This window comes from Oryza glaberrima, chromosome 8 (genome assembly GCF_000147395.1).
Source record: "Oryza glaberrima chromosome 8, OglaRS2, whole genome shotgun sequence".
Classification (NCBI taxonomy): domain Eukaryota; kingdom Viridiplantae; phylum Streptophyta; class Magnoliopsida; order Poales; family Poaceae; genus Oryza; species Oryza glaberrima.
The window spans coordinates 1,399,189-1,423,087 of record NC_068333.1 but is presented as its reverse complement, the minus strand read 5'-3'; the positions used below and the strand labels follow the sequence as shown (position 1 = coordinate 1,423,087).

General features: G+C 44.2%; 3 protein-coding genes, 1 long non-coding RNA gene, 3 other non-coding genes and 1 pseudogene across 7 annotated transcripts; 2 read left to right on the top strand and 6 right to left on the bottom strand.

The window, feature by feature from the left end:
• Positions 1 to 183: 183 nt before the first annotated feature.
• On the bottom strand, positions 184 to 1,090 carry LOC127781922 (BTB/POZ and MATH domain-containing protein 2-like; annotated as a pseudogene).
• Positions 1,091 to 2,269: 1,179 nt separating this feature from the next.
• On the bottom strand, positions 2,270 to 3,662 carry LOC127781920 (BTB/POZ and MATH domain-containing protein 3-like). Its single transcript, XM_052308992.1, has one exon. It carries the CDS (start codon positions 3,539 to 3,541, stop codon positions 2,429 to 2,431), a length of 1,113 nt encoding a protein of 370 aa, XP_052164952.1. The 5' UTR covers positions 3,542 to 3,662; the 3' UTR covers positions 2,270 to 2,428.
• Positions 3,663 to 9,272: 5,610 nt separating this feature from the next.
• On the top strand, positions 9,273 to 11,603 carry LOC127781925 (uncharacterized). Its single transcript, XR_008019098.1, has 3 exons — positions 9,273 to 9,453; positions 9,562 to 9,652; positions 11,134 to 11,603. It is a non-coding gene; the product is annotated as an uncharacterized LOC127781925 (long non-coding RNA).
• A 512-nt stretch (positions 11,604 to 12,115) lies between these two features.
• Positions 12,116 to 14,325, bottom strand: LOC127781923 (60S ribosomal protein L37-1-like). The gene is made up of 4 exons (XM_052308994.1): positions 14,219 to 14,325; positions 14,001 to 14,136; positions 12,436 to 12,537; positions 12,116 to 12,328 (listed from the first exon to the last, which is right to left on the bottom strand). The coding sequence occupies exons 1-4, from the start codon at positions 14,219 to 14,221 to the stop codon at positions 12,285 to 12,287; spliced, it is 285 nt and encodes a 94-aa protein (XP_052164954.1). The 5' UTR covers positions 14,222 to 14,325; the 3' UTR covers positions 12,116 to 12,284.
• On the bottom strand, positions 13,008 to 13,092 carry LOC127783427 (small nucleolar RNA Z199). The gene has a single exon (XR_008019330.1). It is a non-coding gene; the product is annotated as a small nucleolar RNA Z199 (small nucleolar RNA).
• Positions 13,230 to 13,323, bottom strand: LOC127783432 (small nucleolar RNA R64/Z200 family). The gene has a single exon (XR_008019334.1). It is a non-coding gene; the product is annotated as a small nucleolar RNA R64/Z200 family (small nucleolar RNA).
• Positions 13,480 to 13,563, bottom strand: LOC127783426 (small nucleolar RNA Z199). The gene has a single exon (XR_008019329.1). It is a non-coding gene; the product is annotated as a small nucleolar RNA Z199 (small nucleolar RNA).
• Positions 14,326 to 18,670: 4,345 nt separating the features above from the next.
• LOC127781918 (actin-related protein 3-like) lies at positions 18,671 to 23,809 on the top strand. The gene is made up of 10 exons (XM_052308989.1): positions 18,671 to 19,006; positions 19,752 to 19,986; positions 20,078 to 20,332; positions 20,985 to 21,131; positions 21,396 to 21,488; positions 22,046 to 22,165; positions 22,641 to 22,751; positions 22,826 to 22,951; positions 23,092 to 23,184; positions 23,372 to 23,809. The coding sequence occupies exons 1-10, from the start codon at positions 18,960 to 18,962 to the stop codon at positions 23,450 to 23,452; spliced, it is 1,308 nt and encodes a 435-aa protein (XP_052164949.1). The 5' UTR covers positions 18,671 to 18,959; the 3' UTR covers positions 23,453 to 23,809.
• Positions 23,810 to 23,899: the final 90 nt, after the last annotated feature.

Below are 23,899 nucleotides of genomic sequence, written 5' to 3'. Positions count from 1 at the left end.
TGCTTAGCTTAATCTTTGTTGCTGTCAGAATGTGGGCCCCCTCCTCGTATCTGCTGCAACACGTGTCATAGTACTTGTTCCAAACCTCTCGCCGGAGTGAAGGGGAGAGGCGCCCATGGCTGACGCTTCCCGCCACGAAGTAGTAGTTGTCCGGCGACGCCATGAACTCGGCGCACCGCCGCCTCAGCGCGTCGAAGCCGTGCCGGTCGGCCATGGCCAGCGTGTCCGCCGCCGTCCCCGCGTCGAGGCTCCTGCACATGGCGCGCTCGCAGATCGCCCCCAGCCTCGCCATGCCGTACCGCCCCGCCGCGACGAGGAGGCGCCCCAGCAGCGCCGTGTGGCCGGCGCCGTCGAGGCCGCTCGCCACGGGGAGCGTGTCGGTGTAGGCGAAGTGGAGGAGCGCTCCGAATGCCGCCGCCGCCGCCGGGATGTCGTCGTCATCGTCGTCGATGGTGATGGTTGCCGCCTGCGACGTCGTGTTGTTGAGCAGGCCGGGAGCACGGGCGGCGAGCACGGAGACATGGGCGGGGAAGGTCTCACCGGCGATCTTGAAGGTGACGTCGGCCGGCTCGTCGTCGGCGGGGTACTGGCGGAACGGCTCGCCGGAGGGCGGCGTGTCGTGGTGGAACGTGAGGCGGTCGCGGCAGACGTCGACGGCGCACTCGATCTTGAGGCAGTCGCCGGCGACGTAGGGCGAGCCGTCGAGGAAGCTCCTGGCGGCGAGCTCGCCGGTGCCCCAGGTGGACAGGTCCTCGCTGCCGGAGTCGAACAAGATCGGATCCTTCTCCCCGAAGAAGGTGACCATCTCGCCGGCGGCCTGGTCGAGCAGCCGGAATTCGACGTGCGCCCACGCCGTGGCGTCCTTGGTGACCAGCACGACGAACACGGCCACGTCGTCGGTCACCTCGTCGGCGTCGCCCTCCGGGTGGTACAGGATGGCCCACTCGAGGCCGGCGACGGTGAACGTCGGCGAGACGATGCAGCCGCCGCCGCCACCGCAGTGCTGCCTCCTCAGGCCGCTGAAGCCGTGGACGTCCAAGACGTACGTGCCGCTGGCCGGTGACATGGACGATGACGGCGCCGTCTCCATTGTTACCAATTCAATCTACGTGTGGTTTGTAGATGTGGTTATATATAAGGAGATTTGGTCCATTCGACACGGAGGGCTCCATGTATCTTGCAACAGATTAACCGAACAAGTTCGATCATGGAATTGGATAAGAAAAAGTGGTTTGTAGATGTGGCTATATATATGGAGATTTGGTCCATTCGACACTGAGGACTCCTAAGTATTTTTCAATAGATTAATCAAACAAGTTCGATCAGATCGATATTCAGATGGATCTGGATAAGAATTTGACGGGAAAGCAAAGTGTGTTTGTCACATTTTCTCGTAAAAAAGTGGTTTGTAGATGTGGCTATATATAGAGTTTTGGTCCATTCAGCATGGAGGACTCCAAGTATTTTTCAACAGATTAATCGAACAAGTTTAATCAGATCGATATTCATATGGAATTGGATAAGAATTTGATGGGAAAGCAAAGTGTGTGTGTCACATTCGACATGGAGGACTCCAAGTATTTTGCAACAGATTAATCAAAAAAGTTCGATCAGATCGATATTCAGATGGAATTGGATAAGAATTTGACGGGAAAGCAAAGTGTGTGTGTGTGTGTGTCACATTTTCTCATAAAAAAGTGGTTTGTAGATGCGGCTATATATATGGAGATTTGGTCCATTCGACACGGAGGACTCCAAGTATTTTGCAATAGATTAATCAAACAAGTTCGATCAGATCGATATTCATATGGAATTGGATAAGAATTCGATGGAAAACCAATGTGTGTGTGTGTGTCTCACTCTGGTAGTGCTAAAGACAAACTAAATGTTTGAGCACATTTTCTTAAAAAAAATGTGTGAGACACATTTTTTTAAAAAAAAAATGTTTGAGGCACATTACCAAATTTATTTAGAGTTTTTATAGCGAAAATTAATAAAACTACTACAGTTTGGGAGGAATATGTTGGTGATAGTGTGTTTGGTTTGCTACATTGCCGAATTTTAATAATGACAAAATTTAGCAAGGTTAAAAATAGTATCAAAGTGAACACACAAGATATCAAAACACGAGTAGCAACTCATGGGCAATTTAAGATAAAAAGGAGTGATGGGGCAAATTTCTAGCATAAAAACTTAAGAGAGTTGGTAAGAGAGTAAGGTTTAAAAAACAACTCGATCTAAAGGTAAAACCATTTGCATGATCCAGATAGCCACATTACATTAAGGTGCAACCACGCGTGCACCGTATCAGTCATCACATTGTTGAGAGAACATTCGTCAGATCATCAAATGTACCAAAACAAACATAACCAAAAAGGAAATCTCCAGACATCGCGCACATATATCTTCTGAATCAAGAAGATGTTAATTAATTCCTGCGAACACGGCTCCTCCTCTCCCACACTTCAAACGCCAGAGAGGGAAATGCTCTCTTCAGCTGCTGGTACCCTTGACTTGCAGCCACGGCATCCATTCTCTCAGATGGGACCATGAACTCCATGCAAGCTTCCTTGAGCTTCTTGAGATCTAGCAAGTCAGCTAGACCCAGTATCGCAGATACATGCTCCGTGTCGAGGTTCGTAGCTAGAAATCTCTCGCACATGATCCTGAGCCTCTCCAATCCATACCGGTCACCGGCCTTAAGCAAATGCATCATCAAATGCATCTTCTCACCATTGCCAAGATCATCCATTCTTGGAACACAATCGGTGTAGATGAAATAGAGGAAAGCCTCGAAGACAGATGGCTGCATGTCTTGGATGGTTATCTCCTGCATTTGTGTCTCCTTCTTCTCCTTCATCGGTCCACAGAGCTGAGCATGAAATACTGGAGACCTCGCAGCTAGCACCGCCCTGTGGGCACGGAATGTGTCTTCTCCAACTCTGAATGTCACATCTGCTCCTACACCGTCCTTCAACATCTTGGCGAAATCCGACGATATCTCCATAGGAGGCACCTCGATCTCGCGCAATGCCGAACTAGTTTCAGCCTCACACAATGCCCTGGTTTTAGACACTTTTGGCTCATAGATGACAGTAACATTGCATTCGATCACGATGCAGTCATTGACGATGAACCCCGGAGTGCTCTCAATATCGCTCCTCTTCATGCACTTGAGAGACCCCAAGGTAGACTCCTGAAAGCTTGAAGATCTGAACGGGGTAGGCACATCGGTCTTGGTGAACAGCTGACGAGGTTGCCCGGGTTGCAGCTGGTTGATCAGATTCACGTCGACGAGTGCCCATGGCTCGCCGTTCTTGCTGATCAGCTCGAGGTAGACGCCGATGTAGCCCTTGCTGTCGTCGTCGATGCCGTCAGGGTAGTAAAGCAATGCCCAATCGAATCCTCCTACATTGAAGACGCCGGACCGGATGGAGTCGTCTTCGGCTTCGGTGTTCATCATGCTGTAACTCAAGATCTCGAACCTGTGGATGCCTTTTGCCGTCTCAGTTGTGCAGGTTGATATGCTCCTCGACGCCATTGGTGTTGCTTAATTGGTGTCCAATGATGATCGATGACCCTGCAGTTAATATATAGTGCAGATTAACAAATAGCATATTTTTTTTAGATAATATAGAAACACTAAGAAAGTAGTCAGGGATTTTTTTGGTGGATGTGACACATCCTCTTTAGAATGTGTCACATCCACCCAAAAGCACATATATTATGGAACGGAGGACATTTTTTATAGATATTTTATCTTTGTAGTAGTATAGATTAATTGGAAAGCTTATACGTCTTGGGAATTAATTTGGAATCAGTCAAACATGTAAAGGTACTATATGGCAAGAAGAGTAAGAAATCAGGTGCAGATTTTTTCTTGCGATTATAAGAATTTATCTCTTGCTAAAACAGCCTTACAAACTCCTAATTAGGCACAATTTCCTTTTAGCATTCGTAGATCAATCATTCATAACCAATCTTGTCCATGCAAAACATCATTTGGAAGTGCCAACCTATTGTTCGTTGGTGAGAAAGGTAGGAGTTTCAACAAATTCAATTTTGAAAACTTTTGCATAAACATAATTTACGTACAATTATTTACTTTCAAACCAAGATATATACTAGTAATTAAACATTCACTACTACATAAGCCCTAATGGGTGCCAGTTGGGAATCCTACGTAGGTGCCAGATTTTCCAACCGGCACCTCATAGGTGGCACTGATGAGGAGGAATCTTAGGTGCCGGTTTAGGAACCGACATCTTTGAGAGTCCCGAATCCAAAACAAAGGTTGCTCGATTTGAGCCGATGCATCAAGCAACTCTCCATCATCCCTAAAATTGATCAACATCCAAGAACACAATTATAAAATCAACATTCAAGAGCAAAATTAACAACACAGAGGAGAACACAAAGAGGGAGTTGAGGGAGCCACCGTCGTCGTTGAGCAGCCACCCCCGTGCCTGTGGCGATTGAGGGAGTTGAGAAAGCCGCTGTTGTGAGTAGGTCGTCCTGGTGTGCACGGTGGTAGATTCGGCCGCCCCCAAGCATACGGTGGTTGAGTTGAGGGAGCCACAGTAGTCGTTAAATGGGCTGCCCCGTGCTTGTGGTGGCGGATCCGGATACCCCCGAGCGTGCGGCGACAGATCTGGCTGTCCCTAAGCACGTGGCAGCGGATCTGGCCGTCCCCGAGCGGAGAGGAGGAGAGGAGAAGGGGCGACGGAAGACAGGGGAAGGGAGGTGGAGGAGAGGGGGAGGGTCGGCGGAGGCAAGGAGGTAGCAAAAGAGAGGGGGAGGAGTGGCGGAGGCAACGAGGACAGAAAAGGGGATCGGAGAGCAGTGAGAATGGTGAGAGATATGTGAGGAGGGCGAGAAGAAAAATTAGGTCAGCTCGGTTTTCATCGGCTCGGCTTTCAAAACATGTCGGTTTTTAGAAAACCGGTACTCATATATTCTTCTAGGTGCTGATTTTTTTTAAAAAAAATAGCACATGTATTTATATGTGCTGGTTTTTTTAATTAAACTTGCACCTATAAAGGCATGTCAGTATCGTTTTTTAATCTTACACTCATGTGAAGATTGTGAAGAGGTTAAATGTGATGGTTTTTTAGAAATCGGCACACGTCCCCTATTAGGATTTTGTAGTAGTGGTTAGAGGTAAATGCGGCTACCCTGCCTAGCACGCCGATTAGGGCCTAATTTTCTCCTTACATATCTCTCGTCGTTGAGAGCCCTCGCTGCATCGGTGGCTGTTAGCTAGGTGCTCGACGGTGAGAAAAATTAGGGCAGCAGGGACTCACCATCAGGCACCTAAAAACCACCGAGGTGATGACTGCGCCGATTTTTAGAATATTGAACATGCAAGGGTTTTTTGCTTGATGAAATATAGAATAAAGTGCTCCTTTCCCTTGTGCGCCTGTTGTAGCTTGTAGACATATGGCAACCCAGCAGTCCAAATTTACTTCTAATCGCTAACCACTAGCAGTTTATCCTCTTGACAGTTTTGGCAGCCTTAGTTGTATTAACCCATTTAATTACTTGCTTTTGTTGTCTTCAATCTGATATGGTAATAGCAGTGACATTCTACTGGGGACATGTGCCAAACAAAGAACCAATAATCCCCTTGTCAGAAGGGAGCAGTAACAGCAGCAGCTACTGCCCACTGTCGATCAACCCCGACGAGCTCGACGGCAATGCCGGGCTGTGCGGCGGCGTGCTCCCGCCGTGCTTCGGGTTGTGCTCCATGGTGGGCATGGGCGCCACCGGTGTAGTCTAAAAAGGCCGATCAGCTCCCCCGCACGCGCGCCGTGATCGCCGTGAAGAAGCTATGGCGACCAGCCGCCGCCCAAGCCCCCACTCCGGCGGCGGCGGTGGTTGTGGACAAGGACAAGCCGGTGTTCAGCACGACGCCGGACTCCGAGTCTCCGACTACGTACGCTTAGCTAGGAGCTAGCTGGACGGCCGCAGGCCCAAAAGACGTCATGCCTCTATGCAATCTCCAAGAAGAAAAAGTCGTTGCGCCAAGAAAAGAAAAACGATGACTGGATCGGAGATTTGGTCTCGGAGACAAACCCGCAAATCACGGCGACTTTTGTGAAATAGCTCGTGGCACTATGGATCACTGTCCATGGCGTGCATCTGGATGAAGGAGAACCAGACCAAATCACATGGAAGTTCACAATTCACAGACAGTACTCGGCTTCGTCAGCCTACAAAGCACAATGCATTGGCACGCCTGACACGACCTTTGACCCATTAATTTGGAGAGCTTGGGCGCCTGGAAAATGTAAGCTTCATGCATGCTCATCATCCAGAATAGAGTATGGACCTCTGACCGACTCGCAAACAGGGGATGTCAGAACAACGGGCAGCGCCCCCTCTGTAGGGGAGAGGATGAAACGGCCTTTCACCTCGTTGCGGAGTGTCGATATTCCAAAAGGATTTGGAGACTGGTAGCGGACTGGGTTCAGCTCAATCTCTAGCATTGGGAGATGACCCAGACGATCAAAGATTGATGGGAAACGCTAGCCGCTTCGGCGGGCATCCCCAAGAAGGGGTTACGCACCCTGATCCTCCACATTGTTTGGGAAATATGGAAGGTGCGCAACCGGCGAATCTTTGAGCACAAAGAGGCCACAACATTAATGTACCTCATTGCAAAAATAAAAGAATAAGCTGGCATGTGGGCATTAGCGGGTGCTAAGAGATTGCGCGAGCTTATCCCGCACCTTGTATAGTGTACAGTTTTTGGTTTTTGCCTTTTCTTTGCCCCTAGGGGCTGTATTTTTCTCCCACTATATTCAATGAAAAGGCACACTCTTGTGTTGGTTCCATTAAAAAAAAGGAGCAAGCTAGCTGTGTCCATTTTCTTTCTTCTTTCTTTTAATTTTCTTTCTTCTTTCTTTTTTTCTGCGGTGCATGTTAACACGGCCGGTCCTAACTTTTCAGGGCCCTAGCGCGAAAGTAAATATAGAGGCCCTTTCATACTATATAATAATAATCAATAGATACATATACTGAATTATTAATGTTAACATTTAAATTGCATTTAGAAATAATATTTATATAAAAAACATATGTTACCTCAAAAGTTATTATAGTACTTTAACTCATATAAATTACACTACAAAATTACAAATCTAAATTTAGAATCTTACCCAATAGTTTATCGCGAGCGTCCAGATGCGCACCGCAAGTGAGCCGGAAACACAACTAGTGCCTTCGTCAGTTTGTTTAACTATCGGGACAACTGAATTGCCCTAATATAGGACTATACATCAGTACACGGGCACATATATAGCTATTTACATGTTAACAGATATAATCACAATGTTACAAAATTAGTGATGATGTATTGATGTATTGGTGTTGCACTCACCTGAATAGAATCCTCCTTGTCCAATCTCGAGGGGGCAGCCGGGAGCCGGCGGCAGGCAACCGGCAGCGGCTGCACCAGCACCTCGTGCCCTACTGGCTACTGCCGTCGCGCGGAGCAGCGGAAAACGGGAAGCCGTGAGCCGCGGAGTCGGCGCCGATGCGTGGCCTCTGGACCTGGGGATTGCGCGCGATTTCGGCGCCGTGAGGAGGAGGAGATCAGAAGACGTGGGCGGCAGGCGGCGGCAATCGCGGCATGGCGCGTGCGCCGGTGCGCGTTCTGGTGGCGCATCTGTTCGCCTTCGGGCCTACGGCCTTCCGTGTTGGGCTAGGCCTGACCCTGAGGACCCGGCCCTGCTGCATGTTAATGATTTGTTCATGTATGTAGATTATTCTAAAAAATGTAAGAATTTTGAGCTTGTAACAAACCAACCAACCAACCATTTTTTGTAAGGATTAGACATAGATAATGTAGATTAATGTAAGCAATTTGAAAGCAGGTGAATAAACAGCCCACTCGGTTAATTACTCTTATTTATTTATCCGAGTAGGAAAATTAAGAATGAAAAAGATGAACAGAATTAAAACCAAGCTTTCGAAAGGGCCATGTGAATATTCATATTCTCCAATCCAATATTGCAGCTCCTATTTATTTATTTTTTGGAAAAAGTACGAATTATCGCCCCCCTGAACTATTGGGTCGACCGAATTACCCCTCTAAATCCGAAAACCAGATATTACTCACTCTAAACTTTTAATACCGGATGAATTACCCTCCTCAATACTGTTTTGAGCGGTTTTGAATTGAGCTTGCACACGTGGCGCCAACATAGCAATCCAGTCAGCCAAAAAAAACCCTTCTTGGGCCCACCTGTCATACCCCCCCTTTCCCCGGATGCCACTCAGCCACAGCGCGAGCGCCACCGTCGTACAAGGCAGTGACGACCCTCGCCACCCCCATGGGCCTCTCCCTCACCCTCCGCGACGACCCTCGCCGCCCCTATGGGCCTCTCCCCCACCACCGCCGCCACCACCGAGTCGTTGCCGTTCGCACCCACGCCGCAGAGGGGAAGCCAAGACGGACGAATGGTCCGCAGCAGGCGGTCAGTGGGCGGCGGCACGAGACGAGAAGGAGGAGCCCGCGCCACCGCGATAGAGGGGAAGGAGGATCCCGCCACCGCCTCACTCCACGTCCCACCGCCGTCCTCGGTTCCTTGCCCGTCACCCTGCCTTCGCCCCCTCCAGCTGCCGTCCTCAGCTCCTCGCCCGCCACCCGCACCCGCCTCCGCCTCGACCGGCTGCCATCATCGGCTCCTCACCCGCCACCCACGGCCGCCTCCGCGCACTCGCTCCGTGCCGGCCTCAGCTCCTCGCCCGCCGCCCGTGGCCGCCTCCGCGCACCCGGCCCCGCGCCGGCCTTGGCTCCTCACCCGCCGCCTGCGGCCGCCTCCGCGCACCCGCCCCCGCGCCGGCCTCGGCTCCTCGCCCACCGAGAGAGAAAGGCAGAGAAGGAGAGGAAAAAAACGCTGACAGGTGGGTCCCAGCGGTTTTTGCTGTTTGTATCGCCACGTGTGTGCCACGTAGGCTTAAAACCGCTTTGAATCGAGTTAGGGTTATAATTTATCCGGTTTTAAGAGTTTGGGGTGTCAAATGTCCGGTATTGTAGTTTATGGGGTAAATCGTACTACCGCAATTGTTCGGGGGAGGGATAATTCGTACTTTTTTCTTATTTTTTTAACGACTCGCATAAAACGGTGCGAAATTTTATTGATAGAGCAGAAGAAAAATTATAAGACTAAAACCATGGGATGTAAAGGAAAAGATTACAGCTCCTATTTATGGGCCATCTAACTTAAGCATGAGCTAGCTAGCGGAGATTGATTCACGGATCGCCACCCAAAATCCTGACAAATCGAATCAGGATATAACAAAGCAAGCAAGAAGATTGTTTTTCGTCTAGATTTACACTGCTAGCAGAAAGAAAGTAATCAATCAACAAATCATCTATCGGCAGCAGGCGTGTGGAGCAACATCCAGCAATCCTTCGAGTCCGGGAAGGCACACGCCGAGGGCGAGGTGAATTATATATCATCGTTTTGATTGATTACTGCACTTTTTTTAGGTGAATTATATATCATCGTTTTGATTGATTACTGCACTTTTTTTTTATTGTTGTTGAGCTAGTGATGGTGGTGGTGTGAGGTTTGTGGATGCGCAGTACCAGGCGCGACGTGCGGTGGAGGCGGTGACGGACGCCGCCGGCGCCATCCACCAGGTATGGTGGTACCCCTCTATCTCAAATTAGTTGTCTTCCTACCAATCAATCACATTTCATTCAAAATTTTCACTGTTCTACCTCTCAACCACCTTTCTATCATCAACCATAAATTATTTTATAAAGTTTATAGTAATTTGTTCTTAACCATAAATTATTTTATAAGGGTATTATAGTCATTTGTTTTAAACTTTAGGATATGGCAAACAACCTTAAAAAATACTCTCTCCATTCACAACAGTTACACATATTACTTTTAACACCAAGACCAAGGAGAAATTAAATCACCTCGGATGTTGCAAAATCAAGGAGTGAATACAAGCATGCAACCAATGAGTATTTAGATGACTTCTTGGGTTCTAATAAAACATTTAATTTATCTCTTCATTTAAGTCTTGAATGCATAAAGACTATAAATAGAAACAACTTATTTAGAAAAAATCAAATGTGAAATAGGTGTAACTTTTGTGGATAGAGGGAGTAAATAATTTGAGACGGAGATATTACACTGCAATACGGCCCATTGGTGACTCGAATTTCTTGGCAGTGACAGCCTAGGGCCGTGGGCCGTATGCAAGTGTTAGTTGTAACCATCAATCAGGAAAGTGCATTAGAGCAAGTATCATAGTAGGCTGCAAGTCACTTATAAACATATGCGGAAAAAAATAAGTCAAATATAAACACATGCAGGAAAAAAATAAAAGTTGAGAGGACTACAGATTTGTAGCATGGACTTTAATATGTTGTGTCAATAGCAGACCTAGCACTAAAATTTAGCTACGACGGATCATCACACCAGAACTAACTGCATGGTATTTTAAAAATGAAGCAACATTTTATTATACACAAACTATAATATGTCAGCACTTATTAGAATATATGCCATTAAGGATGATTATAATCCTAAATTTGTCATGCAGTTTTTACAACTGAAGCCTTATAAATTCGTCGTATAACTTCTACAACTAAACTACATTTCCACGAGTGTTTCCCTGTTTTCTAGGTGTGTTTATTCATAATAAGTAGACATTCATTGAAGTTACACATATATTCTTTAACATTCAATTTTTACCGATTAACATTTTGTTGTTAGCTAGATTTGTTCATTCATTTGTGCAAACACAAGGCAGTCCCACTATAGGTCTTTATCTCCTGTTAATTAAACGAATAAGCTTGTACCAAATGAAATACAACTAACTAATCACATAATTAGCATCTGAAATCAAGGCTGAGATGGCCATATGCTCGAATACTCTACCTACTTTGGGCATGGCATAGGTATGACTGGTGCCATCCCTTGCCACGAGAGAACACCATTGTGTTGTGTGTACATGAAAGATGTAACCATATATTATAATAGTGTAATATACACTTATAAGTTACTATATTTTATGGATGAGCTATTAGATTGACTATATATAATTTAAAGCTAATAGGTGACTATTCTAAACTTGCCCTAATCTTTTCTCGTGAGAATGTAGACTGGTGAGCAGGTGGCGCAGGCGGCACAGAACGCCGCGACCGCCACCAAGGGATCCGCCGTCCAGGCAGGCATCCATCCGTATGAAAATCTGAATATATTATTCGACTGAGCAGTGAAGGTGAAGCATTGCCTGGCTGAAGCTGCATTTTACGCGCCTTCGTTCTCTGTTTCATGTTTCTTTCGACTAATCTGGTTGTAACAAACATATGCATTTGTTTGCTCGAAGATTCCGAAATGTTGTCACGCTGAACAACATTCCACATCCGTGATAACAGTTTATCGCATGACTTGCACTGTAATTTTTAGCTTCCGCCAAACTGTATTTCTTGGAGTACATTTTACTCCAAGTCAGTTTTAGCTGATAACTGTATTTCACATGCTAGATGTAGTTACATCCTAGCTAATATACTTTCAAATTTAGTTTTTGCTAATGAACGCAACACTTCCCGAAGCAACTTTGTTAGTAAAATTACATTTAAGAAATTAGTAAAATTGGTCCAGTTAAACTGGAAATTGAGGATGGTAGTCAGGTTTTACATACCGTTTCGAGATGAAAACCAGTCCCATTCTGCTTTTAACTAAAACAAAATGGCTTTCAAAACCGATCGAAATTGTGAATCCTGGTGTCAGTTCCCAAGAGGGACAACAGGAGATTTCCTAAGGGCCTATTTGGTAGAGCTCCAACTCTTAAATTTAGCTCTAGGAGTTAGATTAGGGTGGAGTTATGGAGCAGCCTAAACCCAGCTCCCCCTCTCTGGTTCATTTTGTGACAGTGCTCCACCCAGCTCCACTCCCATTTTAGATGGAGTTGAAATTGTTTGGTTAAGCTTCAGCTCTAGATGAGGTGGAGCCGGAGTTCGAGTTGTGCCAAACATGCCATAAAATTAGTTGAATGGCAGCAGAAAACAAGCGGAGACACCATGGAACAAAATAAAATACACCGCTAACATGGACACTTGCAGACATCAACGAACATGGTATGAAACAAAAATACGAGAGGTTCAACTGACTGATATTTCAGATGTCAAGTTTTCAAGCACCGTAACAAATAAAATCAGATCAGTACATCATATTATAGGAGAGATGGCACAATCCAGGCAAAAGTTCTTAAATTCTAGTTTCATAGCTGCTTTCATAGCAAAACGGGATCTAGTTGGCCACGGCAGCTCTCTTCCTTGGGGTAGCCTCAGTACCTGAATCGATAGAACAAAAGGAACATAATGAATCCAAACAACTTTGCTATTTTTAACGCAATAAACATTTCCCATGATATTTAAAACATCAGAAAAGTTTCAGACACCTTCTCTGAAGTTGCTCTTGAACCTCCTAGGCACATGTCGCATGTACCTCATCCTTCCGGTTCCTGTGGTCTTGCGCCTAATGGCCTTCACGCTCCAGTTGTCTGAAATGACATCGCAGAAATTAAAACTAAGCTAATCCAAAAAGACAAAAGAAATTCAACCACAGAATCTAACTAGAGATTTAGAGGCTAACCACAAACAATACAACTCAAACTAAGTATGTTTTCATTTAATGTGTATTTGGTATTAAATGAACGATGCAAGGAAACATATATGCAATGATACGAATTTAAATGGTTACATTACAAACCAAACAACTCAACCAAGTACTGGCTACCATACATTAAACAAGGCAGCAGCAGGAGCAAGTTCACATAATGGTGAACAGAATGACAAATAGAATTGCCATATGTTTGAACTGAAGGTTGAAAAAGAGCAAATATAATAAAATTGCCTGATCTCAGAAAAGAAAAAGAAAACAGAATAAATAAAATATAAGGTTAGAGGATATGTCGAAAGAAAACATAAGAAAGGGAAAATTGAGTACTTATAGAAAAAACTATGTGCATTGGGTACATCAGAGACTTAAATACTTAGGAATCACAGGAGCATAACTCCCATCATATTGTTGCAATTTTTCTCTCATCACTTGAGCCTGCCTCATGACAGAAGCAGGCAACATGGAAATACATAAACACAGTGAAGGTACAAAACTTCAAAGTGTTACAAATTTCCAAAAGTCTAAATAACCACTGCACAAATCATTTAATCAAATGTGATAGCCTGAATAAAATATAAGCTCAGAAAATGAAAACATCTTCTCATTGATGCCATGGCATCTCTGAAGTCTGACATGCGAAAGTTTTCATGATTCCTCATAGCATTTTTTTTGTAAGACAGCAAAATCATTTGGGAAATCAAATGCAAAGAAAAAACATAGTATTTGTGATCAATTACGACATATGAGATATATCAGTGCTTGAATTTTGTACGTTAATACTGACCATTTTCATGAGCCTTTCAAAAGGAAAATATGTTGGAAGGATCATCAGAGACTTAAATACATAGGAATCACAGGAGCTAAGCTCCCATCATATTGTTGCAGTTAAAACCTCATCACCTGACCCTCATAAACAGAATTAAGTTTTCATACGAAAATGGTCATCCTTATGTTTTCCAAGCAAGAATTTTAGCTTATAATCATTTGTGAAAAAAACATGTGTACAAACAACACATTAAATTTTGTTCAGTTTTAAGATCAACGCAGCCGAGCAGGTAAATCACTTGTCAGGACCACAGATCAAAAGAGGATGGATAATGCCCAATACATACAATAAAAATAAAAATGAGACCAAAGTTTTCTTCATTTCCATCAAAATGCCGGAAATGCCACGCTCTACAAAGAGGGTTCAGGTAGGAGAACGCATCTCAGCTTGAGAAGCCCCGATTTCTACCCATTAATTGGCTCATCTAGGCGCAGTATAATCATCATCAAATCTACATGGCAACCCAAAAGCAAATACAAGATCTAGTGGGGAAACCGAATCATGAGGAGGAGGCTTACACTTGCGGATGCGGGCGGCGGGGTAACCGCAGGAGGAGCAGGTGCTCTTCTGGAGGTGGAAGCTGCGTCGGCCGCAGCGGACGCAGAGCGTGTGCGTCTTGTTCCGGCGCTTGCCGAAGCTGCCCGTACCCTTACCCTGCGAGCCACAACAAGATCACCACGTTAGAGCTATGGAGAAGCCATGAGGAGGCCGCGGCGGCGGCGGCGGCGAGGTTTACCATTGCTTGATCTGCTCCTCTCGGCTAGGGTTGGAGAATGGGGCGGCTGCGGCGGCGGCGGTGGAGGCGTGCGCCGTGGCGTAAAACCCTAGCTATTTATAGGGAGCAAGGGAGCAGCAATAGTGGGCTTCCATGGGCCGTTCAGAACAAACGCAATCGATTGGGCCGCACGTAAGTCCAAATCGTACCGCGCGTAATAGAAATATGTTTACTTACATCCCTCATGTTTGACGTTGAGTTTGAATCTCTTCCCTTAACCACAGCACCAGATATAATGTGTCCCTCAGTTTGTAATACCTTATCTCCTTTTCTGTTTCTTTTAACGTAAATATGTAAGTTGAAAGATATGTTATATCCGGTATTACGGTTCAATAATGTATTATTCCAATATTAAGAATTTTCGGTTAATTTTACAGACCTTGCGATTGTTGAGTCGTCGCCACGGCGACGGTCGGCTATTAAAATATACGAGCAACTCGAGCTTGTCAGAGTTACAGATAAGGTATACCCTCTATCCTTGGATATACGTTGTATACTGATACGGTATACCCGCGCGTATACGGATATTTTCTGCGCACGTAAGGAAATCTATCACGTGATAGAAACGGAGTCCACAGATGGAAGGAGTCCTACTCGGACAGAACTGGGTCGTTGCCATATCGTGAGGGGTCCGATATCTCCAAGTTATACTTGGAGACCAACTGATCCGCGATATAAAAGGGACCCCCTGAGCAGGACTGAGGGCATCAAATCTCACCGCCAACACATCTACCACAGCCTACGAAGCCGAAGCCTACAGGAGCCAAGTCGCCGGGTGATCTAGTCGAACCAACTCGACTACGGTCTCGTCGATATCATCGAGTTCCATTATTCCCTTTGTAATCTGTGATTTCCATCATATAATCCCATACCAACTGGATTAGGGCTATTACCTATCAAGGGGCCTAAACCAGTATAATCCTTGTCTTTCATTTGCTTGATGTCGTATTACGTAGATCCTCGTTCCAACATACCCCAATACCCTCTATATCTGGTCTACGGGTATCCCCCGTTGACAGAGCTGCAGTGTCAGATTATTGCACACTTTATGCCGGAAACACGAACAATGATCAAAGGTAGGGGGCGGCTAAAATAACCGAGACGCCTACAAATCGGGCACCCATTTTTTTTCAAAAATCAGGCACGGCTCCACCAAGTAGATCGGAATTATTTCACTAAGTAGATAGAAAATGTTTAAATCGTTTAAAAATCTGAAATACAACCAAATCACCTCATGAAATATTTTGCTACAACATATGAAACAACGGTTTTTGAAGCTGTTTCACTGTATATAAAACACAATGTTTCAGCAAATAGCGAAAGGATGTTTCAATTCACCGCAACACTTGATCTATACATAATGAAACAACACGAGTATACTTTCTGAAACATTATTGGTGGAACAAAAAATGAAACGGATTCACTTAATATAGCGTTTACGTGATATGTGGGGTGATTTGTTGCAACGGCACATGTGGTGGGGCGCGTGGTGGGGACGATGCGGGGGCGCGGGAGCGCGCACAGGAGGACCGTTGCCCCATTTTTTCGGCGTGGAGGCGCGGCGTAGGCACGGGCGCCCGATGCATGTGCGCCCGCATCGGGCGCCCCGATTTAAAGAATTTTTGGTTAATCTTAGGGACCATGTGATTGTTGAGTCGTCGCCATTGTGACGGCCGGCTATTAAAAGGTACGATCAACTCGAGCTGCAGTCAGATTATTGCACACTTTATGCCAAAAAACACGAACAATGATCAAAGGTAAGCTACACGTAAAGCCAGTTTAGGTAGGTCTGCCGAGAGATAATAATATTATTATCCCCGAAGAGGATTTCACATAGTGCGAGACGCCTACAAATCGGGCGCCCGATTTTTTTTTTGTTGCAAAAACCGGGCGATGTTCCACCAAGTAGATCGGAATTGTTTCACTAAGTAGATAGAAAATGTTTCAATCATTTAAAAAACTAAAACACAACCAAATCACCTCATGAAGCATTTTACTACAACGTATGAAACAACGGTTTTTGAAGTTGTTTCACCTTATATAAAAACAATATTTCAGCAAATAGTGAAAATATGTTTCAATTCACTGCAATATTTGATCTATACATAATGAAACAACACGAGTATACTTGCTGAAACATTATTGGTGGAACAACAAATAAAACGGATTCACTCAATAGAACGTTTCCGTAATATGTAGGTGATTTGTTGCAACAGGCCAACGACGCATGTAGTGGGGACAGCGCGGGGGTGCGGGAGCGCGCACGGTAGGCACAGCGCCCGATTTTTTCGGCAGGCGATTTGAAAGTTTTTCATAAAATAACACTGATTTTTTACTTTTTGAAAAACCTTTCCTCGTTAGTGTTGCGTGTCCATTTGTATAAGTAACAAGCATCCAAATGAACAACTCATCGGAGTGCTTGACGTCTCCAATAACCAACCGACCAATTGTGTTCCATCAAATTCATGTGTAATATACACTATGCTTAAAAGTGTCTAATACATAATTTAAATATAATATATCCTCATGTACATAATATGCACTCTGCTTAAAAGTGTAATACATAATTTCTACATGATTATATTTATACGTAATCGGAAATGGACCAGCGCAGCTAGGCACCACACATGGGAATGGTGCAAAAAAGACCCTAATTGATACACATCACTAGACCTGTATACACATCTAAGCATATACTACTCCTAGTCTGTGCCAGACGCTCACATAAGCAAAGGCTATGAATAAATATATGAACCTTGATGAATCCTCACTAAAAGTTCACTCGTGTACATGATTGTAGACACTAGATTTTAAACCCAGATTAGAGGATCACCACACAGAACATGTTTCCCTAAGCAAAACTAATTCATTTCATACTATTTTTCTTAGATAATGATTCATTTTATACTATAGCCGAACTTTTATATATTTGATCAATTATCCAAATCCTAGACTCACGCGGGTAAGCTTTTCATTCGAAAACAACAGACATTAACTTCTACCCCCCTCCTCCCTCCTCTCTCTCTGACTTATTTTTGATAAGAAAAAGTAATGTTGCCTGGATCAACTGTTCTATTTGGTGGGGCATTGAATTTTTATGGGATGAAGATAAGGAATTGAGGGTTGAACCAATGAACTACTTGTTTTTTAATATCTGTTTAGTTCATCGGATGGAGGGTGACGACAAGGTGAGGTCAACAACGACAACATATGCCCCTTGAGCCTCCAGATCCGGAATCTGATCGAGCCCTCCCTCCTTTTGTCCTCCTTCCTACCTGATTTGGTCGAGCTTGAGCTCTTGGGTGCCAGATTTGCCACGTGGCGGTGCTCGTGACCTCAGATCCAGCTCATCGGAGTTAATAAAGGTGTAAGGAGGGCATCAACAAACCCTAGTTTTTGGTTTGGGGGAGAAATGAGGAGGAAGACAGGGTGGTGACCGGTGACCCATCGCAACCCCTTGCCCACACAAGTGTAACGTGAGTTGCGCAACTGCACGCATCGAGCCAGGACAAGTATCGAATCTTGATTCGGTCATTCCTGCTCAAGCTAGATGCGAGGGATTCTTTCATCAGCTAGGCCTAGATCTGGGACATGTGTAGGTAACCAAACAAGGAGCCAGTTGCACCTGAAGATACAAGCCAGGTTGATACAAGCAACCGATTATGCCCTTAAGATCTAGTCTCTAGTTTTGTACTCCGTGTCAATTCCCACTAACTCTACCCAACAAGATATTATAATTATTTTTTTCATATTAATATCGTTACCTGTTCCTCTTTTATACTCCTGCCAAACTAAGCTGTAGAAGCCTATACTATCTACCCTATATATGCATCATTTGTGTAATCTTAGAGAAATAAAGTGCCCCAATAGTAACCCCACACATGGGTTGCGCGCCTACACACGTTGATCCAGGCCAAGTAATGAAGTTCGATTCGGTCCTTCTTGCTTAGCTTAGCCATGGGGCTTTTTTTTTCATCGGTTGTGCCTGAGTCAAATACGTGCAAACAAGCAAACACACCCTTAAGATCTGGTCTTTATACTCCATGCCAATCCTCGTGTAAACTCTCATTCCTCTTCTCCCGAGTTACCAAACTAATCCGTAGAGACCTCTGATCTCTATCCTATACAGGACGTACACGTGCGTGGGTATACATTGATGGTGTGAATGTGGTTTTGTGTCTATATGCATCCTCTGTGTAAACCTTATAAAAAGAAAAGCGCCCCAAAAGTGCCCCCTTTGTGTGTAACCTTAAAAGTGTGCCTGGTCCACACGGCTGGAACGGAAGCGTACGACCGCACCGGATTGTATTGACCGACCCCGATCCCACGCACGCACGCACGCACCCAACACGACAAATCCCCACGCCGCAGTGGTGCGCCACCACCCAACCCCAACCCCAACACATCCCCACGCCCACGCCACCCACCCCTCCTCTCTCCCCCCTTCCCGCTTCCCTCGTCAACCGAATCAACGCCTCCGCCTCCCATCCCTCGCCGCCGACGAGCTCTCCCCTCTCCTCCCCCCCTCCCCACCTCGCCGTCGCGGATCGCCCCGGGCCGGCCCTGACCGCTCGATCGCCCGCCGCGCGCCGCCCACCCCCACCCCCCGGGATGGTTCACAGGGCGGCGTCTCCTGCTCCCGCGGCGGCGGCAGTGGCGGAGGAGGAGGCGTGAGCCGAGGGGGAACTGGAGCTCGAGCGAGATGGATGCCGCCACGCGCCCCGCCGTCGTCATCGACAACGGCACAGGGTAAGGCGGTTGTTGGTTGGTTCGTTTGTTTGTTTGTTTGCCCCCTCGCGCGTTGTGCTCTCCTCCGGTTGTTAGCTTCGCTGCGTGATCCGTGCGCGGCGTGCGCCTAGCTAGGGTTTTTCCGCGATGGGATTGGCTGTGCTGTGGATTCGGCGAGGCGAGCGTATGTCCCTTGTGTGTTATGGCGATGGATTGCCTGTACCGTTGCGTGTATCTGTGGCTTGGATTATTCAGTCGTTCAGAGGTTTCCCATTTCGCGTCCTTGAGGTTCTAGTCAATCAGTAGGAACTCCACTTCATACAGTTCAGAACTTCGGATCATTGGATTTCCGAGTGATGCTGTGTTGGATTGGAGTGCCTTTTTTGTTTAGTTGCATTAGTTGCAAATGGAATAGGATTGGGTTCATGTTTGGGGTGTGGGGATGGAACATTTAAGGTTAACTCCCTAATTAGCCAGGACATGGTGCAGCTCTCATGACTGACGGGTTTGATTTAGTGTCTGAAAATATGTCTTACTTGAAGCATCCTGATTCCTGAAAAGCTAAAAATGGTAGATACCAGAATCGGGCAATACCTGAAGATACTGAAATAGAGTAAAACATATATAAATAGGTTGTAGGATAAAGATGTTTCCCCTGAAGCTGTGTCTTGATTTATCTGCAATTGCTTGAAGGCCGCACACTGTCACCCCAGTAAGGTTATGTTTGATTATTTTCTTACACCATCTTGCATGATCTTATGTTTAGGTATAGCAAACTTGGATTCTCTGGTAACTCTGAGCCATGTTTCACCATCCCTACTGTAGTAGCTGTGAATGAGTCTTTTCTGGACCAGTCAGAGATGTGCAGTAGTGCAAATTGGATAGCACAGTACAATGCAGGTGTCATGGCTGACCTGGATTTTTTTATTGGAGATGAGGCTCTATCACTATTCAAATCTAGTGGGCTGTACACTAGAAAACACCCAATTAATCATGGTCAGGTATGTTTATGTGTTTTCTGTTTGTAATAACAACAATTGTTTATATTTCTATGTTATACGACTATAGTATGTCCCTTTTACCCTTTTGCAGGTTGATGACTGGGATACAATGGAAAGATTTTGGCAACAGTGCATTTTCAACTATCTACGGTGCAATCCTGAAGAGCACTACTTCCTTCTTACCGATAGTCCTGTCAGTACACCTGAAAGTCGTGAATGTGCAGGGGAAATTATGTTTGAGACTTTCAATGTTCCTGGACTATATATTTCTGTACAATCTGTCCTCAGTCTTTCTGCTGGATATGCCTTTCTGAAAAGTATTTCTGATGAGGACTCGGTTTCTGTGGTAGGTTCTGTAAACATCTGCTTTTCATGCTTTTTATTTGCTCCAGTGAGACATTTGTTTCCACATGGACTGCATCTCCTTGACTGAAAAGAATTTTCTGTATTACAAAATTAATGTAAACTTGTTTTAATGACATGTAGCCCTGCTATGACAAACTCTGTTTTTGCTCCCTTTCTCTAAGATATTTAAATAGCCACATTTCAAAAAAAAAAAAATCCAGTCTGTTCCTGCCATATTATCCATAGATATTTGTTGCCTGTGTTGTTCCTAGAATTCCTATTCTTGTATGCAGTTTTGTTTTGCTATTCCCTTGTATACTGGTATGCAAATAAACATGTTCTGCATATTGTGTTATATGCGAAGAGAAGTATATATTTAAGCAATATGAAAGACAGATAATACTGATTGAAGCACTATGAGAAATCAACATTAATACAATATGACTGTGTAAATTTAGTCTTTTAGTTGCCAGTTTGGTTGAGGATAAAGATCTGTAGTTCCTAGCAAGCCAGTACCAACCTTGCAAAAGTTTGAACACCCATAATTCATATCTGTTGGGTCTATTCATGCTCCCTTTTAATTACATGCCCTTAAAATTTCTGGTACACCATGCTACTTATTATTGTTAAGTTTGACCAGTATATTTTGTCAGTCTGATATGACAGGTGTAGTAGTTGATATTGGGGATGGAGCTCCACATGTGGTGCCGGTTGTAAACGGCTACGTAATTGGGAGTAGCATCAAGTCTTTTCCATTTTCAGGAAGTGACGTTACACAGTTTGTTTTGCAGCTTTTACAGGTATTTCATCTTCTCCTCATAAGTCATGTTGTTCATAAACAGGATGTGTGTGTATCTAGCATTCATATAGTGCAAATACATTGAAAGGAGCATCGAGTAGTTTTTACAGTACTAAATTAGAACAATTGATACTATTCTCAATGTTCTACTCAGTTTTCATCTGTAATTTGAGTTATGCTGCTCCCAGATCTTTATTGCCTCTATAATTAGTTGTGGCCTGTCACATAATGTTTTTAGTGATTAATGGCATCTTTTGTTGTGCAGGAAAGAGGTGAACTTATTGCACCTGAGGATTCTTTGGATATAGCTCGTAGGGTGAAAGAAATGTATTGCTACACTTCTTCAGACATTGTCAAGGTATTATGCTGCTTGGTTTCGGAGCTACTTACTCAATAATACCTTATGTTTTTTAGGGTACCTTGTTGTAATTTTCCAACGGTGTACGTAAATACATTCTTTGATGAAATAGTTGAAAGTGATGTTTCTGTTGAAGTATCTGTATATCGACTATCGAGTCAACACAACAAATTCCATGAAAGGAACGGTGTGCTGTATTTTTTTTTTCAGAATACGCAGGAGATAATGGCGTGCTGTATCATCCTTTGAATTTTAAATGCGAAACAATTATGTTTGAAGAAACAAAAAAAATGCCAACTTTGTTGTGAATTGTAATTTATTTTGTTATGATTATCATGGATTAGTTAATGCCTGGAGAATAGCCCATGGGCAAGTTGCAGCATGATTCGGATGGCAGAGATTAAATTTTTTGTGATGTTACTTTTGTCATGGATTTATCTGCTGGCTAATATATACTACATATGATATTATTATTCTGGTTCTACCAGCAAGATTGAACTGTAGTTTAGACTTATCTTGAACAGATAGGTTATTATGTGTTTCCGTTACAATTTCAGGAGTTCAAGAAGCATGACAAAAAGCCTGATAAGTATATCAAACACTGGTCTGCTATTAAGCCCAAGACTGGAGTCCCATACACAATTGATATTGGATATGAGCGTTTTCTTGGACCAGAGGTTTGTTCCCATTTCTATCATCTAGTTTCCATGTTCTTTTAGTAGTGTTGCTACAATTGACATGATACCAATCATGCTTTGAACAGGCGCGCTACCCTACTGACGTGATAACATTTTTACAGCTTTTGATGTTATAATTGATTGTGTCCTGTTTGTTTGTCTAATGTGCTACTCCATGAAATCATGTGCATTGTTGGAATGAACTGAAAGCCCATGTTATGATTGAACATATATGATTAGTTGGAAGAGTAATTCTGTTCTCTAGGGCATTCAGTATTAGTGAAAGTCCAGGGGCTTCAACACAAAAAGGACTAATAAGAACTATGGGTCAAATGTAAATTTTGTGTTGATCTGATAAATGCTTCCTCCAAAAGTCATTTTATTGACATTTGGACTCTTCACCTTGAAATGACATTAAAAGGAGAAAAACATGAATTTGATGTAATTTTCTAACCTTCTACTAGCGCAAATGCAGATCTTCTTCCATCCCGAGATTTACTCTGCCAACTTCTCCACTCCTCTACCTGAACTAATTGATAGCTGTGTTCAATCTGCGCCAATTGACACAAGGAGAGATCTGTATAAGGTGCTTTGTTTGAACTCTGGGACACATCTAAGAATGTGACATATATTGATTATGTGATATTTGACTATTTGCAGAATATAGTATTGTCTGGTGGATCTACAATGTTTAAGGACTTCCACAAGAGACTTCAGAATGACATAAAGAAGATAGTAGATGAGCGTGTTGCCGCAACTAATGCCCGTCACCATGTGGAGGTGAAAGTAAGTACAACGATGATTGGTTTTGAGTTCATACGGCAATACTTGAACTATTCCATTTGTGTTTTGTCTCAACCTGTTGTCTCAGGAGTCTTTGTTGACAATTAATTGAGTGTTTCGTTCGTCTAATGTTTTGGTTCCAGCCTGTTGAAGTCAATGTGGTCGCCCATCCTATACAGAGTTATGCAGCTTGGTTCGGGGGTTCAGTAGCTGCTTCTAACCCTGAATTTTATGAGGTGCCTTCCACTTTACACTCTTTGAGTCTTGACACCTCATTCTGCAAATTTAATAATATGACATATTCTGCCATATAACTTTGTTAATAAGTCAATAATATGCTTCAGGTCAATGCAAACCATATGCACTGCACACGTGAATAAAGTGATAAGATGGAATCTAAAGTGTTTGTATGTTCTCTTTCAGAGTTGCCACACAAAGGAAGAATACGAGGAGCATGGAGCAAGCATCTGCCGGACCAGCACCGTTTTCAAAGGGATGTACTGAATTTTTTCCACCTGTCCAAATCTCTCAGTAGGAGTTCGTTTAGGTTTCACCAGATAGAAATATGTAGTCAAAATTGATTCTTTTTGGCCCATCCAAAGCATCGCCGGGGCCATCCTGATTAGATTGGTAGCTCAGGTTGTTGTTAGCTCTCTCTGTGTTCATGCTGTGTATAGCCAGCAGCTGCTGTTCCTCTGTTTCTGTTCGAGGTGCATGTTTGTAGCCAAAACCTTGGGCAGCGAAGCCTTTTCCCACTTTCTACATACTCCTATTTCACAACATTTTTTTTCTACACATCTTTTTTTCCAGATATATATTCATGATGAAGAAGTTTTTGCTAATAAGAATTCAGGTTATGCATTGGACTGTTGTTAAGCTGAGGTAATTGTTCGTTGATGATATTGAAGACTTTGAACCGTATGACAAAATACCCTTTCTGATCAATCAACC

Bases quoted from the DNA above. Each gene is read 5' to 3' on its own strand.
- LOC127781918 (XM_052308989.1), top strand. From the start codon at position 18,960: ATGGATGCCGCCACGCGCCCCGCCGTCGTCATCGACAACGGCACAGG. The intron at 19,007-19,751 runs GTAAGGCGGTTG...TCTTATGTTTAG, and splicing joins GTCATCGACAACGGCACAGG to GTATAGCAAACTTGGATTCT. The intron at 21,132-21,395 runs GTATTTCATCTT...TTTGTTGTGCAG, and splicing joins TTGTTTTGCAGCTTTTACAG to GAAAGAGGTGAACTTATTGC.
- LOC127781923 (XM_052308994.1), bottom strand. The intron at 12,538-14,000 runs GTAAGCCTCCTC...ATGTCATTTCAG, and splicing joins CGCCGCCCGCATCCGCAAGT to ACAACTGGAGCGTGAAGGCC. The intron at 12,329-12,435 runs GTGTCTGAAACT...CTATCGATTCAG, and splicing joins CAAGAGCAACTTCAGAGAAG to GTACTGAGGCTACCCCAAGG.
- LOC127781920 (XM_052308992.1), bottom strand. From the start codon at position 3,541: ATGGCGTCGAGGAGCATATCAACCTGCACAACTGAGACGGCAAAAGGC.